The sequence below is a fragment of the Callospermophilus lateralis genome, chromosome 15 (assembly GCF_048772815.1).
Source record: "Callospermophilus lateralis isolate mCalLat2 chromosome 15, mCalLat2.hap1, whole genome shotgun sequence".
Lineage (NCBI taxonomy): Eukaryota > Metazoa > Chordata > Mammalia > Rodentia > Sciuridae > Callospermophilus > Callospermophilus lateralis.
The window spans coordinates 26179356-26197557 of record NC_135319.1 but is presented as its reverse complement, the minus strand read 5'-3'; the positions used below and the strand labels follow the sequence as shown (position 1 = coordinate 26197557).

Below are 18202 nucleotides of genomic sequence, written 5' to 3'. Positions count from 1 at the left end.
GTACCTTTGCTCACCATACTATAAAATAACTTACCATATTTAACCTCAAAAGTGGGATGGAACTTAGTGCCTAATATCCAGGGCAAGCTCAAAAATAGAGGAAACTCAAATGAAAGGAAGTGTTTCCATCCTCAGGGACCCTTAGTTTTAATCTCCTCTTTGAGGACCATGAACTTCTCTACAAGTAACATCATGGAGTAGTTAGAGGAAAGATGAACTTTCTTTCATTCCAAATTGTCTTTGACAACTGGAACTTCATTTTACAATCCTAGAAAGTTAGAACTGAAGAGGGATCTTAAAGTAAGAGGGCAAATGTGAGGAGGGGAAGAAAAAAGAAAGGAAACTGATATTTATAGGAACAATCACACATATGCTTACATAATATTAGAGGCTTCACATTTAGGATAGTTTAGGTTGCAAGCAACATAAAACCCCACTCAAATGGTTTAACGGAAAAAACAAGGAGAATTTATTGGTACTGTTCCTTAAACATCCAGCAGTAAAATTATAGGCAAGTCTGGGGAGATTTAATTGAGAAAATGAAAACTTAGCTTCTGTCCATTTTTTGACTGTGCCTTCTGCTGACTGGATTCATTCATGGTGACGCCTGTATTAATACACTACCTGTATTAAGCATTGTAGCTCAGGGACTGACAAAAAAGAGTACACTTCGGCAAAAGCTCACCACTAACCCTGGGGTTGAATATTAGTGACTTTATTAGCATAACTTAAGTTATGTACACATTACTGAAACAATTATTGTAGTCAGGAGAAATAGATTAACTGATCAGTTTAATCCAGGCCACTTTTAGCAAGGCTGAAAGTAGAAGGGTGACTCCCCCAGTCCTCGCAAATTGGTATACTATTGTCACAGAAGATCCAGTGGATATGGAGCACGTGATACTGGCCACGTAGACATTCTCCCACATAATCCTTCTAAGTTGTCAAAAGACCTTCATCATTTAGGAACTATTTTAAGCCCTCTCATGAAACCCAAAGCCAAACTATGAGGAGATGATATATTAAAATGACTATGTGCGAGCAATGTGTGGTGTTTTGTCCTTAAAACTAGGAGAGCTCCTTGCCCCCACTTCCAGGCTCAGTCATGCTGTCAACCTTTACCACTAGTAAGTGGGCCATTTCCATTTATCACCTGGTCTATTATGAAGTCTTATTTACTGAGAAAATGGGGATGAATACCTGCATCTTACATCTACTCCACCCTCAGAGTTTGTGGATGACACAGGAAATTATCCTCTCTGGCCAGAGAGCCGCTACTGCCACCCTTCTGATCTCTGGCCACAACTTCTGTCCAGCACTCACAGGTATTATGGAAATAAAACATATGTATTATTTAGGTAGTTTGGATTACTGGTGAATGTCATCACTCACAGCTGGCTGGAGAAAACAGAACACACAATTTTCCATTATTTACTAGAAGATCATTCCCTAAATTTGTATACATCTACATGTACTAGAATTATGGGAAAACATATTCTGAAGTTGGAAGTATGAACTTTAGAGGAGTTCTCATTTTTATTTTCAATTCATCGTGTGGGGTTTTCACACTTGTTTACACTTAACTGAAGGTCTATCAGAATGGTTATCTTATATGGAATTGTTTAGAGGATGTCTGTGTCTTGTTAAACATAATATTTCCAAACATATGTAGCTTCAAATAACAAGGATTACAAATATACATGTATATTAGTTTTAAAACTTCCTTCCCTGGACTTTATTTAAAATGGTAAATGCATACATCCTCAAATCCATTAGTACTCACAGGCCTAGAATAAACAAGTCCAAAAGAAGAGAAGAAACTAATAGGTATGTTAGTTTTTAACTAGTCTTTCCAACTTAGTGGCAGAAATGTTTCTTAGGGACACATGTGGAACCCGAGCTGTAATTGTTCAGCAGTGAGCATTCAGTGCTGTCAGATTCTACTGTGCCTTTGCTTTGCCCAGTGCTGCTGATCCTGTCTTGTTTATTCAGTAGATGAGGGAAGGCTTGCTTTATCTATCTGCCCATATTCTTTAGTGCTTTCATCCATGTATTCAATAAGTGTTGGCTGCTTACTATTTGCCAGGGCCCAAAGTAGGTGTTAGAAATAGAAAACAGTGTATAATAAGAATTGTAATGCATTCTGCTGTCATATATAAATTTTAAAAAATTAATTTAAAAAAAGAAATAGAAAACAGCATTTCTAAAACTTAATAGTTAAAAAAAAAGCGCTGATTACAATCATTCTTGCTTTATAGGGAATTGGTGTTTTCAGGTCACTTTCTTTTTACTGCTAAGAATCAATCCACAGTGAGGGTCTGAAATAAGGGATCACTGTGGCACAGAGATCTTTTACTTCCAAGTTCAAGATGAAGTTGTGTTGAACAAACTCAACCTGCATTACTACAACATTCCTCCTGCTTGCTATTTTTCATAAGTGTGTTTTTGCCTGATGAAGTAGCATATCTAATGGGGTAGGTAGGTCTCTACCACCCTTAAGTAGGGAATATATAATTTGGGACCTACATTTAGAAACAGCTCAGGGGCAGAGTATCTGAAATGTATAAAAAAAGAAAGCTCAAGTCAAAAGGGTGCGTTTGCTAGATTTCTACCGTATTCTTCATTATAGAAGCTTGTGTTCCGATGCTGTCAATAAGATTCACTGCTGGGGCTGGGATTGTGGCTTAGTAGTAGAGGGTTCACCTAGCACGTGAGAGGCCCTGGGTTCGATCCACAGCACCACATAAAAATAAATGAATAAATAAAATAAGGTATTGTGTCCAACTACAACTAAAAAACAAATATTAAAAAAAAAGATTCACTACTAAATGTGATAGAGTTTTACAGAAATATTTTTCATATTTTCACACTTCATAATCAATTTTAGAGTTTGAAAATGATTGTGAAGACTATATTTACTGTGAACTGTTAAAAATTTTACCACAGTAGTACCCGGATTAATTAATTTGTTAATTAACTAAATACACTTAGTTGTGGGGGTTGACAAGATTATACTTCCTCCCTTTCAGGACAAGAGATGTGGGCTTAATGAACTTGAAACTAAAGAGAAAAATCACAGATTTTGTAGAAAGAAATTGGATGTCATCAGCCTTAGACTCGATGGAGCTGTGGGTAGATTCAAATTGTATTAATTCGCCATGGCTAAAATGCCTTCAACTCAATGAAATCATGATTTCAAGAAAAAGGAAGAAGAAAGAGAGAGAGAAAAAAGGAAAGAAGGAGAGAAATGTAAAACAAGACATGATTCATAAATTCAGGTACCTCTCAATCTGGAGAGACAATAGACAAATAGACAATTTTATACAACATGACAAAATAAATTTTATACAATGTGATAAACGTGAGTCTAGGGAGCACCTTCCTCGGATATGCCTCATTTTCTGAGATTTAGATTTCCCATCAATGAAGGGAAGTACAATAAAACCTCAGTAACTCTAATTCTCTGAAATGAAGTGAGTCATGCTTGATAGATAGGTTTTCTAAATAGCACTTGATGAGCTTTTTCTTGTGTGCCAAACCCTGAACTTCTCATTTTACATGGATTTAATCTGCACAATAATCCTGAGGTTGGCACTATTGTCACCAGAAAGACAAGAAAAAAGCAGCTATATGGGGAAAAGTATACAAATTAGTTTTGTATGTGAAAATGCCACACTTATTAGTAACTAACGGAAAACTAAAGACACGATGCGTTTTAACCTACAAGATTAGCAGAAATTACCAGAGTTGGTAAAAGTATAGAGAAATAAGAACTCTGGTATTGGAGGATATGTAATTTTGAGGGCCGTTTAGTGATATCTAAAATATCTTTAAAAATGCCTACTTTTTGACTTGGTGATTTTATTTCTAGGAACATATCCTACAGATAGTTTCTATAAATTGTCTTAGTCTGTTTGGGCACTCTAATTTATAAACAAAAAATTTTATTACTCACTGTTCCGGAGGCTGGTAAGTCAAAGATCAAGGCACAGGCAGATGCCATGTAGGACATGGGCTCACTTTTTCCTTCAAAGATGGCACCTCTCTCTCCTTGTTCTCACATGGCAAGAGAGAGAAACAAGCCACACAGCTCTCTTTTATAAGGGCACAGATCCCACTCAAGGGCTTTGTCCCCATAACCTAGTCAACCACAAAGGCCCCACCTCCTAATACTGCAGCAGATTAAGTTAAAGAACAAAAGATATAGTAAGGTTTTATTTCCATTTTAAAGAAGGAAGTAAATAATCAGGCTCATATGGAGAAAATTTCTGAAAGAATATCTCAGAAATTTTGACCACCGGTCAAGAGAGAGTGGAGAGTGGGGCTGAGACAGGAAGCATTACTTTCATTTTTCACTGTTTACCCCTTTGTCATGTTTGCATAGCCTTATTTTTTTTAACCATACTTTTTGTCATTGGAGAAAAGTAGTTTAAAAACGCCAAAAATTATTTCATATTATCATTCCTTTAAAAAATCACACTATAATATAGTCATATTAAGAATTTTGAGAAATCCTATTTAATTTTGCTTGAAGTGGGCACTTCAAAAATATGTTTGTCCATGGGTTGGGGATTTAGCTCAGTGGCAGAGAACTTGCCTAGCAAGCAAAAGGCCTTGAGTTTGGTCCTTGGCACTGAATTTTAAAAAAAAGAAAGAGGAAAAAAAAAGAAACTATATTTGTCCAAGTGAATTTGTTGCTGTTGTTTACTATTTTTAAAATTTTTTTAAGTTGTAAATGGACACAGTACCTTTTATTTTATGTATTCATTTATTGTTTTGCAGTGCTGAGAATCGAACCCAGGGCCTCACACATGCTAGGCAAGTGCTCTTCCACTGAGCTATAATCCAAACCTTTACCCAATTACTATTAATGCATCATGAAACATCCCCCGGGAGACACTGTCTTGAACTAAAGTCACTTGACCAGGGAGTAGGCAGAATTTCTAAGTAAAAATCCAAAGCCCAAATGACATCCCTCCAAAGCTGGACTGAATGGAGGAAAGGACCTGAACTACTCATGCTAAAGGAGGTATATCTTTCTTCTTAGGATGCAAAAATAGCAATCCAGAATTTTCTGAACATCTCGTGCAGTACATCATGGTTTTCTAGTAGGATTTAGGTACTTTCTACAGAAAAGGGGGAAAAAGACACTACTAACTTGAATTGTGTTTTCTGTCATTTCAAAGAGTGTCATTTCACCCCTGTCATTTCTCTTTTTAATAGCTATTTTACCTTTAAGAAGGGAAGTAGGGAGTTGTCCTGTAATTTTGGTATCTAATTGCTGACAAAAATATAATTTCCCCATTCATTTATCTTTCCAAATCTTTCTCAGGCCTATTCCTTCTTTGGCCACTTCTTTCAATATTATTACCTTCATCTCCCAAATGTTGCCATTCATTTATACTTCTTCAACAGTTAATTGGACATCTAAAGTAACTGCTATTATCAATTAATATAGTTCTATACCTTCAGGAAGCAATGTGGAAAAAAATTAAAGAAGTATTTCTCCTCAAAACTGAAATAAATAAAGAGGAGGACTGTAGAACCATCTTTTCTCTGTGTCTGGTCCATGCTAACATTTCAGAAGTATGTACTTTTGGAACTATATTTTCCAGTTAAAACCATAAAACTGTGCCTGCTGGGTGCAGGTCCTGCAATCCCAGTGGCTTGGGAGGCTGAGACAGGAGGATCACAAGTTAGAAGCCAGCCTCGGCAACGGCAAGGCGCTACACAACCCATTGAGACACTGTCTCTAAATAAAATATAAAGCAGAACTGGGGATGTGGCTCAGTGGTCTAGCTCCCCTGAGTTTAATCACCAGTAGCCACCCCCCCCAAAAAAAACAATAAAATTTTGTTGAATCAATATGAGTACTTACTTCAAAAGTCCATGCAGAAAGTAAGGTTGGAGGTAATGAAGTTGCCCAGCATGTATATAAGAAAGACTCTCATAGCTGAATTTTGGCTTCTGTAACCTATATAAGAACTAGGGTTGAGATGTTTAAAAAGCAAATAAACCCTGAAGGTGGTCCCTCTGAATAATGTGGACTAGTTCCTGATTCTGAGCCAGCGGTAGACACAAAGAACAACAGACACGCTGCCAAGGAGGTGGAATGCCAAAGGCAGAGTACTATGTGCTTATTTGGCTTGGCTCTGCTAGAAAAGTGAGGAGGGGGAGAGAGAGAGACATCAGGAGTATATTATCTTTCTTAGTTTCCCTTCTCCCTTCCTTTTCCCTTGCTATATTTTCTTATCATCAAGAATTAGATTTTAGTTGGATTCACTGATGTGATTGGCTTATTCTCCATTATAGTTGCTGCTGGTCCCCTGAGCCATATAAAAGTACCAAGTAGTTAACAAGAGCTCTGGTGGCTAGAAAACAAGGCTAGTTGAGCAGTGGGGAGAGGGAAATTTACCACCAAACTCCACTGCCACAAACTGTGTGGTCCTCAGTTTCTTAACCTTTTCTGCTCACATGAATCTGTTTTCATCTGCACACATCGTCAGTGCTACACCATTTAGTGGATAATGGTTCTGTAATTATTTTTGCATGCATGTTGTCCTCACCACTAAGATGTAAACTCATGAGATGCCTATCATGTACCTCATGGCACCACACATGGCATGGGACACCCACATACATGCTATTCTGATTGATTTTATGTTGAAGAAGTGTTTTCACCCATCTTGTGCTGTTGTTCTGCAAACTATAATGTCTGCCATTCCTTAAATTTCTTTGATTCTCTTCTTCTCTGTCAGAGATGGGATTTAGAGCTGGCTTTGGAGAACCCAACCATTGTCCCTTGATAGATGCTGACATAAATGCAATTTATCACATGGAAAAGATCTGAGGGTATCCTATTAAGTTTGAGCTTTTAGTGTGAAGTTATAAGAATAAATCTGGGGTCCAGAATGCTGTGTGACCTCAGAATGTGCATTCCTCATATTATTACAGAAGTAGAAAATCAGAAATGGTGAGAGAAATTTGACACAGAAATATAAAAAGAATATCTAAGTAAATTTTTTTCTGTATATCCAATCCTCTAGACAATATTAAAATACATTATTTCTCCATTGCTTTAAGTTCCTGTCATCCTATCCTAATGTTCATTATGGTTTAGGATTATTTTTCAGCAATAACTATTCTGATTCACTGACTATTATTATCTAACAGTACCAGGTTATTTTAATTGCTATAGCTGTATAATGTATTTAAACATATAACAAAGCAAGACTTCACTCATTTTTTTAAAAAATTTAAATATTCTCATTGTTGTAGTTTTTCTTTAGACTCATTTGTCAAATTTCAAAGAATCTTGTAAAATTAATTAAGAATTATTTTTTCTTACTAGTTACTATTGACAGAGAAACCAATCCAATATCAAAATTTTTAATTGGATCAATTTTTATGTGATCTACTATTATTTCCAATCAAATCATCTTTCATCCTCCTTACAATTAAAAATCATTTTTAAATTTTTATCTTATTGTATTAACCAAAGCAATGGTAAACACTAATGTTAATACAAATTTTAGTTTGTTTCTTTTTTTACTGTAAAAATCTGTATTATTTTATTGTAAAGTACCATAAAAACCATCAGCTAAAGAAAGATATTCTGTCTCATTTTAAGGAAGTCATCTTTTTTCACATTGTCTCTTTTTTCCTTGTGAATTGATAGTAAGTACTTCTGGATGCCTTTTGGATGTATATTCAGATAGTCATGTTTTACTTGTATTTTTACGTGGTATATTATGGTAGATAAATTGTTGGGAACTCTGAATGGCATGTTACTGTATGGAGATGAGAGGCTAGGCTTTACTGCTTGTCACGCTCCATGAATACTTAGTCAAATTGGCAGGAAAATAAGTTTATTCAAAGGAAAGAAGGTTTATTTGAAGGAAGATAGAGTTGCTTCTCCCCAGTTTGATCAAACTGTATAGAATTCATTTTTCCTTTTTCCATTGTACATCCATTTCTTAGGCAGGCAGGCAGACAAATACAGTCATCCCAGGATCCAGTAAGGGTCCTTGAGCTCTGCTGCCAGTAACAGTTATTGATGAATCTTTTAAATAAATATGGTTTGTGAACATCATGGGTTTTTTCTTTATAAGCAACAGAAGGATGAGCTGTATTTTGGTATGTGTGTTTGTACATTATATTAGCTTGACAATTTGAAAAAAATCACAAGTAAAACAATCATGTCCTCAAAGTTTTTGTTTTGTTTTAATTAATGTTTCAATGTTTAATTAATGTTTCCATTAGTGTTCCCAATTTCCTTTTGTTGTTGTTGTTGTTTTCACTGATTATTTTTGGTTGAGTCAGATTTGATAAATTTTATTTTCCAGAAAATTTGCATTTATTCTTTTAAGATTTAAAATCTGATAGTGTGGATTATATACCTTTCTGACTTTAAAAGAGCCTCTCTGTGTCTTGTGTATTCTGTCTGGCAGAGGAAGACAATGGGGATGTTTGCCTGTCTTTAAGTGGAGTGGGGAAAAAACAAGCAAAAAGTTTGTGTGTGGGTGGGGGGAATGTCTCAGATAAGATGCTAAACCACAAACCTACTCTTAGGCAGATTTGTTGCCAGAATCCATCCTGCCAGCTTGCTGTGTACATCTAGTTAAAGTGGTTATGGGCAGTATTGCCCAAAGGCATCTGGCAGAAATAAAAGCAAATCTCTAAAGGAATACTTTAAACTCAGGCCTCAAAGAATATCTCAGATAAAATCCTAGGAATTTGAGGTCACAATAGAAAAAAAATACAAATATGTCAGTTTATATACAAATACAAACACATATATAGCACATAGATTTGGATATAGATATAAAAATATAGATATCTCACAGAACACACAAAGGAATACCCGATCATGAGCAGTAGTCATCCAAAACAACAGTTAACAACAAAAACCATAATCAACCTTATCAACCTTACAGGCCTGCAATTTTTGGAATAACCAGGCATGCAATATAAAGTAACTATATTAAATATGTTTAAAGAAATAAAGGAGAGTACTGACAGTATGGCTAGGGAGAAAGAAGCTGCCAAAATTGATCATACAGATTTGAAAAAGAGCCAAATAGAACTTCTGCAAATGAAAATGAAATAACTTAATTTGAAATTCAAAGGATAAATTAAATATCAGAATAAACACAAATGTAGGAAGAATGATGGACTGAAAGATACATCAGAAGATATCACGAAAGAATTTAGAATGGAGATAGCAAATATTAGAAAGAAATCGAGACACAGAATGACAAGATGAGGACATCTAAAGTCTCTAGTTAGATTTCCATGAAAAGAAAATAGAGAAAGTGGGAGAAAGGGAATATCAGGAGAACCTAAAGCAGAACAGTTTCCAAAATCAATGACAAAATTGAGTCTTCAGATTCTGGAAACTCAAGGAAGTATTAAAAAAAAAAAGTCAACAAAAAGAAATTGAAACTTCAAGATGTTGAGTAAAACTAAAGAACACCAAAGTCAAAAAGGAAATTATAAAAGCAGCCCAATATAACATAAAAATGACTTGCAGAGGACCTATAGTCAAATTAAGGACTGACTTCTCAGCAGCCTCGGTAGAAGCTAACCTGTTGGAATCACAGCTTTACAGTCCTGTAGGATATGCTTTTAATCTATTGTTATGTACCAAAAAAAAAAATATATATATATATATATACTTTACAATTGAGGGTGAAATGAAGACTTTTGCAGGAAAAAAAAAAAGAGATTGATGGTAGTGATGGTTGCAGAACAGAACAATGTAGAAGCTCATTGAAGGAATTTTAAAAGAAGATACTCAAAGGAAGAGAAAACCCTAGCAGAAGAATCTGATATCCAAGAAGGAAGCTGGAGATAAATATAAGCAGACAATGACTGTATAAGACAAAACCAAAGAAGTAAAATATTCCTGGACAAAGAAAGCAAGTAAAAGTATTCTAAGGTTCTAATATTATTTAGGAAAAGGAATAAGATTTTAACTTTTGACTTTAAATTCAATATGGATGCTGAAATGTATGAACATTCTTTTTTTATTTTTTATTTTTAGTTGTAGATAGACACAATGCCTTTATTTTATTTATTTATTTTTATGTGGTGCTGAGGACCAAACCCAATACTTCACACATGCTAGGCAAGTGCTCTGCCACTGAGCCACAACCCCAGCCTTGTATGAACATTCTTTATAAACTCGTGGGGGAGTGAAGAATGGAATCAGGCTTAACATGGTATAATCAAAATAAATAAATAAAAGACAAATTATTTTTTAGTTTTTAAAAAAAGAAACCAATATTGAAAAAAATCAGACAAATACAAAGCAAAAAATAAACTTTAAAGTAAAAACACTTCTAGATGTAAAAAGGTTTACAGCATATTGTTTAAATGTTCAAGTACCAGGAAACTGGTAATGCAACTTCAATAGAAACAAAAATTCTCAAACTCAAAAGGAGAAATTGGCAAATTTACCATAATCAGAAGAAGTATTTCTCCTAATAACTGATCAAGCAGACAAAATTTGTAAGAATTTAGTTGATGAAAATCACATAACTAATGAAATTGTTCTGATATACTTATGTAAAATGTCAATTCAACATCGAGACAATTCTATTAAAGCATACACATCACACTTGTAGGAATTCATTGTGCATGAAGCCATTAGACAAATCTTCAAACATCAAGAAGATCATTGTTTCTCAAAACAACTGAGTTAATATTTGCTTTAAAAATGTCTTTTATTATAAGAAGCATGTAGCTGGATGTTACTATTTTGACTTAATAGAACAATCTTTGTCTTTGATTTAGAAAATTTAGTCTGTTACTATTTATTATTATAACTGATATAATAACTGATCTGAGGAAGCTAGATTGCTCATTTCAAAATAATTTTAGTTTCTATTTGGAGAGTTGGTGACATCTATAGCTTTTGGTTGTAATTAATGTGACAGCCTTCTTTATTTTAGTGCACTATTGACAGTGGATGATAATACCGGAGCTACTTGTAGGGCTGCTGGTATTATCAATTTCTATGTCCTGAACCTCACCCAAAATTGTAGGTGAAAACTACAATTAATAATGACCATTTCACATTTAGGATGGTTATTATTTTTTTAAAAAAAGCAGAAAATACCAAGTGTTGGCAAGGACATAGAGAAATTGGAACCCTTGTACATTTCTACTAATAATGTAAAAGAGTGCAGCCACTGTGAAATAATATGGTGCTTCCTTAAAAAAATTAAAGATAGAATTACCATATGATCCAACGTTTGTACTTCTGGATATACACCCTGAAGAAGTGAAAGCAGAACTTGAATAGACACTTGTACACTTATATTCATTGCAGCTTTATTTGCAAGAGGCGAAAGGAGTATCCATCAGCTGGTGAATGATAAACAAAATGTGGTACACGTGCACTATAGAATTTTATTTGGCAATAAAAAGGAATGGCATGCTATTACATCTTCAACATGGATAAACCTTGAATGCAACATGCTAAGTGAAAGAAGCCAGTTACAAAAGGACAGATATTGTATGATTCCACTTACATGAGGGATGTAGATTAGTCCAATTCATAGAGGCAGAAAGAATGGCAGTTTCCAGGGCTGGAAGAAGGGAAGAATAGAGAGTCACTATTTGGAGTTTCAGTTTGGGAAGATAGAAAAGTTCTGGAGATTGATGGTGGCAATGGTTGCAGAACAATGTGACTATATGTAATGTCACAGAACTATACACTTAAAAATGGGTTAAAACTTTATGTTATATATTATGCTTTTCTACAATTAAAAAAAGAAAAGAAAAGCTTCTGTGTGTGCCTGTGCCCAGAAATAGTCTGCTCTTGTTCCTGAGGTGTTGATATAATAATCAAATGCTTTTTGAGATTCAATCCCATTACCCCTTTCAAAAGTCACCCTTGTCGGAACCTAGAAGTCAAAACAAGAATATTATATAGGAATGTCTTACATTCATGTAGCACTTTATATTTGAAGAAAGGCTTTCATTTGGCTTAACTTATTTACCCTTAATAAGAGCCTTATAAGGTTAGGAGTATGATTCTCTTTTTCATTGATGGAAGAAAGTAAAGGCTGAGATGAAGTAGTTCAAAACCATGAGGCTGTTAAGCATACAGGGGTTCAAATTTGTATCTTCTGACTCTACTGACATTGATGTCTTTAGAACTAATAGTCAACTTACTATGAGCTTTGCATTTGTAAGACAAAAGTGTTTTTCTTGCTTAACTGAACAAAAAGAAAGATAGTGCCATTGGCTTTCCAGTGACCTAGGAATGATGATTCTACTAAATTTATGCTCTAAATCTCATTAACATATTTGAGGTTTTTTATAATGCTCCAACTTTGGTCATGTTTAAACTCTGATTGACTCTTTGTATTTTTTGACTTTTACTTCTAAAAATACCCTTTAATTTGGGGGTTGGGGACACTTTCCCTTATATTGATTGTTTTAGGTTGTAGCTATTTCAATTTTAATGTATAATCTCAAAAACAGTTTTTTGTCCAATTCCAAGAACAAGAAACCAGGTTGTTTTCTCATTGTTATGCAAGAACTGTTTCACTGAGTCTTAAATTTCATTTTTTATTGCTCTCCAAGGAGTAGATGGCTAATGTAAATGGGAGAAACTTGGCATCGCCCCATCACTGGTATTAGTGACTTTATGAGTTCCCCTAGAACAAATGGTTGGGTCAGTGCGACCTCTTGATTCTCAGCACACAGCTGGCATTCATATCTCTTTGAAACCTGCCATAGATAACAAGCAGAACCTTAGTTCAAATGCTTCAGAACATTGACCAGGTAGCATTTTCTGTCTCTGGGAAGGTTTGGTACCAATGGAAGAGGGATGACACTGACACCCTCTTATTGTGAACAAGCCTCCCTGAACTTATTAACTGGTACCATGAAAAACATTCACTGAGGCAATATGCAATGGCTTTCTCACTGTGGTAGTATTCTCTGAAATTTTGAGATTTTACACAGTTGGGTCCCTCCCTATCCATGCCACCAGTAAAGTGCACTGACGGGTTAACATTGAATGTTCAAAGAGATGGTTCCTCTGTTTCTTCTTTGAGTTGTTCCAGCCACACTGAGGTGGAAATAGTGGACAGTCTGTCTCACCAGGCATTTACTGCACAGATTCTTTATTCATATCATCAGATTCATACATGTGAAGTTGTTTAAAAGCACTTGCTGCCCTTCAAAAGGCTTGAAGCCTTTTGACTTGGGACTTTCTTCCCTTTTGCTGTAAATCATGTAAGTCAGAGTTCCCTGAGCCGAGTGCAATGGAGAAATGAAGTACAACTCATACTAATAACTTGCACACCATCTCGGGAACACTGCCCTGAGATTGAGTCTATTGCTTGCATTCCCATAACTCACACTTATAGAGTACCTTCTCTGTGCCAGAAACAGTGCTGAACATTTCATGTGCACTGTGTTATTCAATCCACACCATAGACCTCCATGGTTGGTATAAACTTATTCTCATTTTACAAAAAGAAAATAAAACCTTTTGGAATGTAAAGAGAGTAAGTGGGCATAGAACAAGTAAGTGGCTTATGTCCTTCAGCCCTTTTTTTTTTCCTGTGTAAAACTGTAAAAACATAGTTTAAATGGTATGACCTTTTAGAATCCCACATTAAAGAATTTTCAGATCTTGCCAACAGTGTCAGTGTCTTAACCACTTTTAACATTCTCTTCTTTCAGTACGGAGAGCACCAACTTTCATATTATATTTCATGTATATCTAATCTAGTCTTTTCCCCCAGCTTTCTCTTTTGTATGATTTAAACAAATGATAACAGACAAACTTGTTAACATTCTTTTCAAGCTTGTTTTTCCTAATGCCTCACTTGTCCAAAGTTGCTTTCGGCTTCAAACTTTATTCAGTTGTCCTATGTTCAACTAACGAGGGAAAGATATAAATCAGACATGCATTACTTATAATTATGAAAGTGTAACAAAAACAAATTCAGTGGCAAACAAAAATAGGAAGAAGTTCCCCCTTGTAAATGGACCACACTTTTATTTATATTGCTTATTAAAAGATAAAGATATCGTGAGGACATTTCTGTTTTTAGAAAAAAGCTTTTTTTCTTTCTCAAGGCACTAAAGATATTTGTTCTAGAATTTGTATAATTTCAGCAAAATATTTTGCAATCTACTTAACATAAAATGAGTAAGTATTTACTAAATATCCACTTTGTTCCCAGAATTTAAGAATATAGACTATGTATAAAAAAGTGTCCCTGGCTGTTAGCTATAGCCAACGCCTATAATCCCAGCAACTCAGGAGGCTGGAAGAAGAGGAGGAGAAAAAGAAAAGAAAGAAAAAAAAATTAGAACCTGCCCTGAAGAGCTTGCAATATAGTGGTTGAGGGAAGTCAAACATACAAATAAATTAACTGTACCCAAGATAATATACATTAAGGATTCTTCCTACCTTCCTTCTAGTTCTTCAGCAAGACCTGACAACTGGTCTCCAAAGCATACCTTCAATCTGTTGTCATCTTCAGAGAAGCTTGATTTTGAATTTCAGAAATAGCCTAATTTATGCTTCATAGACCGGATTCTCATTTTTTTTCCTTCATTTGTTATCTGTTATTATGATCATTTCTTAACTCCAGATTGAACTGCTAGAGATGCTCCCATGTTACCCACTTTAAGGTGTATCTTTATGTTCTTCTCACACTACAGAGTCATCAGAAATCGGGCCTTCCTTGGTGATTCACACCACTGTCCCTTTTGGAGTTACATACTTGGAGCATAGCATTGAAGATGTGCAGGAGTTAATCTTCCAGCAGTTGGAAAACATTTTGCCAGGTTTGCCTCAGCCAGTTGCTACCAAATGCCTGAAATGGAGACATTCACAGGTAATCAGAGAATCAAGTGGTATGAACACAACCATTTTCATAGGAGTCCAGCACAACTGACTTGACTTTTTATCCTTCACCACTCTCTAGTATAAAAATAAGCAACAGAATCTTTGGTGCAACCGTGTGTTTGCCTAACAGAGAAGTGTAAATTCTTCAAGTTTCCTCATCCTGATATTTCTCAACAAGAGGTGCATGCAGTTTTTATCAATGTTATGTCCAAATTCTGACATCAGAAAATGTATACCCTGAAATTCCTATCATAAGCAAAGCAGGTTATATATCAAAATGCAGCTGCTTCTCTGGGGTTTTTCTAAATCAGGACTGTGGTTATATAGAAACCACTATAACCTCCCAAATTTTTGTAATATGTCAAAATAACCTTGTAAGTATATTTTGCTACCACAATTTTCATGTTTATTAAGTTCCCACTTTGGTTTTGACTGCTGCTGGCAGAGCTCTTTAGGGGAGAAAGATGAGTACCTGCATAGAATAGTTACTTGAACTGTTTTTCAGGGTTAGATAAACCTGCTGATTGCTCCACCAGGTCAAACTTAAAGCTCTTTATACTAAGTAAATGTTGACATTTGGGAAAATCTCTGCATAGAAGAAGTTTGTGAGTATTTATAGAAAAAGTCTTTTGATCTGTAAACTTGGTTGTGAAGTCACTTGGGGTCAGTAGAGCAAATGGTAGATGGAGAAAAGATGCAGTGAATTGTCCATTTTTTTCCCTGAGATTTCTGAGCCCATCGACTAACTGCCTTACCAGCACTTCTGGTCATCCAAGCTGGGAAGCCTTTGGAAAAAACAGTGTTGTGGGAAATTGCAGCAGATTTTGTATATTTAAAGGGCTTTTCAAAATCAGAGGAAATGGTAAATTACTTCCTAAAATATTGCAGCAGGTCTATGTGTTTATCCATATCTTCTCAAGTTAAATTATACAGTGAACCTTTGGGGAAAATATTTACTTAAACATGTCATGGTCACTTAGAAGACTTTGCTTTTTCCTTTTAAAAGCATTGAAAAATCTCAATAGTTAATGTCTTTAAATGATGTTTAACTCAATTTTAGCTTGGCTTGAAAAACGAAGTCAGGGAAATGATCTTGTTATAATTTGAAGCTGGATATATTACACACCAAGTCATTTGCTATTTATAACTATTCCTTTAAAAGAACAATAGTTTGTGAGGTTTCTTTATGTGTCTTTCTCATAAATAATTTATTAATAAACTGAAAAATGTGGTTTTTAAAATCTACTTACTTCTAAAAATTTGATGTATTAATAAAAATAGATTTGTTCTAGCCATAAAATGTCCTATTCAAAGTTGTGCAATATCACAAAATTTAATAAAATATTCTTTGAACACAATGTACATCCAAACCCTAGCCATAATTTTTATTGCCATTTGGATGTTGAAATTATTCTACTACATTTTCAAATCTTCAGTCATTGGCTACAAAGTCTAAAAGGAAACCAGTTGTCATTCAGACTTAGAAGCTTGCATTTTCCACTATACATATACTTCTCTAGTATCTTGAGCATCGTTCTACAGGACATGACATTATTTTGTGTGGCAGAGATCTTACCTGTACACAATTTATGTGCATATTACATCACCTTAGAAAAATGAATAATTAATGAAAGGTCAAGAGATTTAATATCATTTAACTAGTTAGTTTTCAGCTACTCTTCTCAAGAAAGCATTTCTCCAAAGGTACATCTTAACCTTAAGAATTTGACAGAAATATATGTGTCCCAATCCTTCTCAGTACTTGCAATGAACACATGTATGTTGTATATTAATATGTTCTAATACAGGGTGATGCAGGACAAAGGACAAAAAAGAAAGATGAGCAACCTGGTCATTTTAATCTTTCCTCCTTTTGGAATAGAGATACACTGCCCTCAAAGGGGAAAGCCCACCCATATTTTTTTTCCAGTTTAGGGCTCCCCTTGTGTTCCTTTCCTTTTTTCTCTCTCCCTGTTTTGTTTCTTCTGTTCTCCACACTCCTCCTCCTTTCTTTTTCACTCTATCTCTGAAATACAAATGACAGAGCCCTACACACCCTCACATTGTGAAAGCTTCCATAGAACACAGAGCTGGTGCCTCTTGACCCAAGCAATGCTGGGTGGTGTGGATTCCCCATCCCAGATATTTCAGGCTGGAAACTTGCCATTAATTTTATTTTATTTCCCTCTTCTCTTCTTTTGTGATATTTACACTAAATCCTAGTACTATGGAGGTGGGGAAAAGAAAAGAAAGGAAAGGGACAGCAATGATGTAGTATGCCAAGCCCAGAATACAGCAATTTAAAGATGTGATATATAATATGCATATAATGTCAAAAGTAGGCCAGGCGCCATGATGCATGCCTGTAATCCCAGCAGCTCAGGAGGCTGAGGCAGGAGGATCGCCAAGTTCAAAGCCAACCTCAGCAAAAGCAAGGTGCTACGCAACTCAGGGAGACCCTGTCTCTAAATAAAATAGGGCTATGGTATGGCTCAGTACTCGAGTGCCACTGAGTTCAACCCCTGGTACAAAAATAAATAAATAAATAAGCAAAAGCAAAATTAGTCTTATGACAATGAACTACTATACCCTATAATGGTGAAAATCCAGAACACTGACAGCATCAAATACTGGTGAGGATGTGGAGCAATAGCAGCTCCCATTCATTGCTGGTGGGAATGCAATAAAGTACAGACTTTAGAAGACAGTTTAATAATTTCTTAGAAAGCTAGATATACTCTTACTACATGAACTAGCAGTTACTCTCCTTCCTATTTATTCTAGGGAATTGGAGATTTATGTTCACACAAAATCTGCACGTGGATGTTTATTCCAGCTTTATTTATAATTGCCAAAACTTAGAAGTATCAAAATGTCCATCAGTAAATGAATGAATGGATGAACTGTGGTACAATGGAATATTATTCAGCACTAGAAATAAATGAGCTATCAAGCCATAAAAAGATATGGAGGAAGTTTAAATGTATATTACTGAGTCAAATAAGAAAATCTGAAAAGTTACGTATTATATGATACCAACTATTTATGACAGTCTGAAAAAGATAAAGCTATAGAAACAGTGAAAAGGTCAGTGGTTGTCAAGGATTAGGAGGGAGGAGTGAGGAATGACTAGGCAGAGCAAAGATGTTTATGGTAGTCCTCTGACACTACAATGGTGAATATAGGTCATTCTACATTTGAGCATGTACAACACCAAAGATGAACCTTAACATAAACTATGGACTTAGGGTAATAACGTTGTGTTCATGAAGTTTCATCAACTGTATCAAAAGTACCACTTAGTGGGAGATAATAGGG

At 35.2% G+C, this 18202-nt stretch overlaps 1 protein-coding gene across 2 annotated transcripts in view; it reads left to right on the top strand.

Annotated features, from left to right (window-relative positions):
• Rnls (renalase, FAD dependent amine oxidase) overlaps window positions 1-18202 on the top strand; it is a 285218-nt gene that overhangs the window by 242504 nt on the left and 24512 nt on the right. For both annotated transcript variants that reach the window (XM_076834097.1, XM_076834096.1), the window contains exon 6: window positions 14698-14873. In XM_076834097.1, the coding sequence (XP_076690212.1) occupies window positions 14698-14873 (176 nt within the window). The remainder of the gene's footprint in view (window positions 1-14697; window positions 14874-18202) is intronic.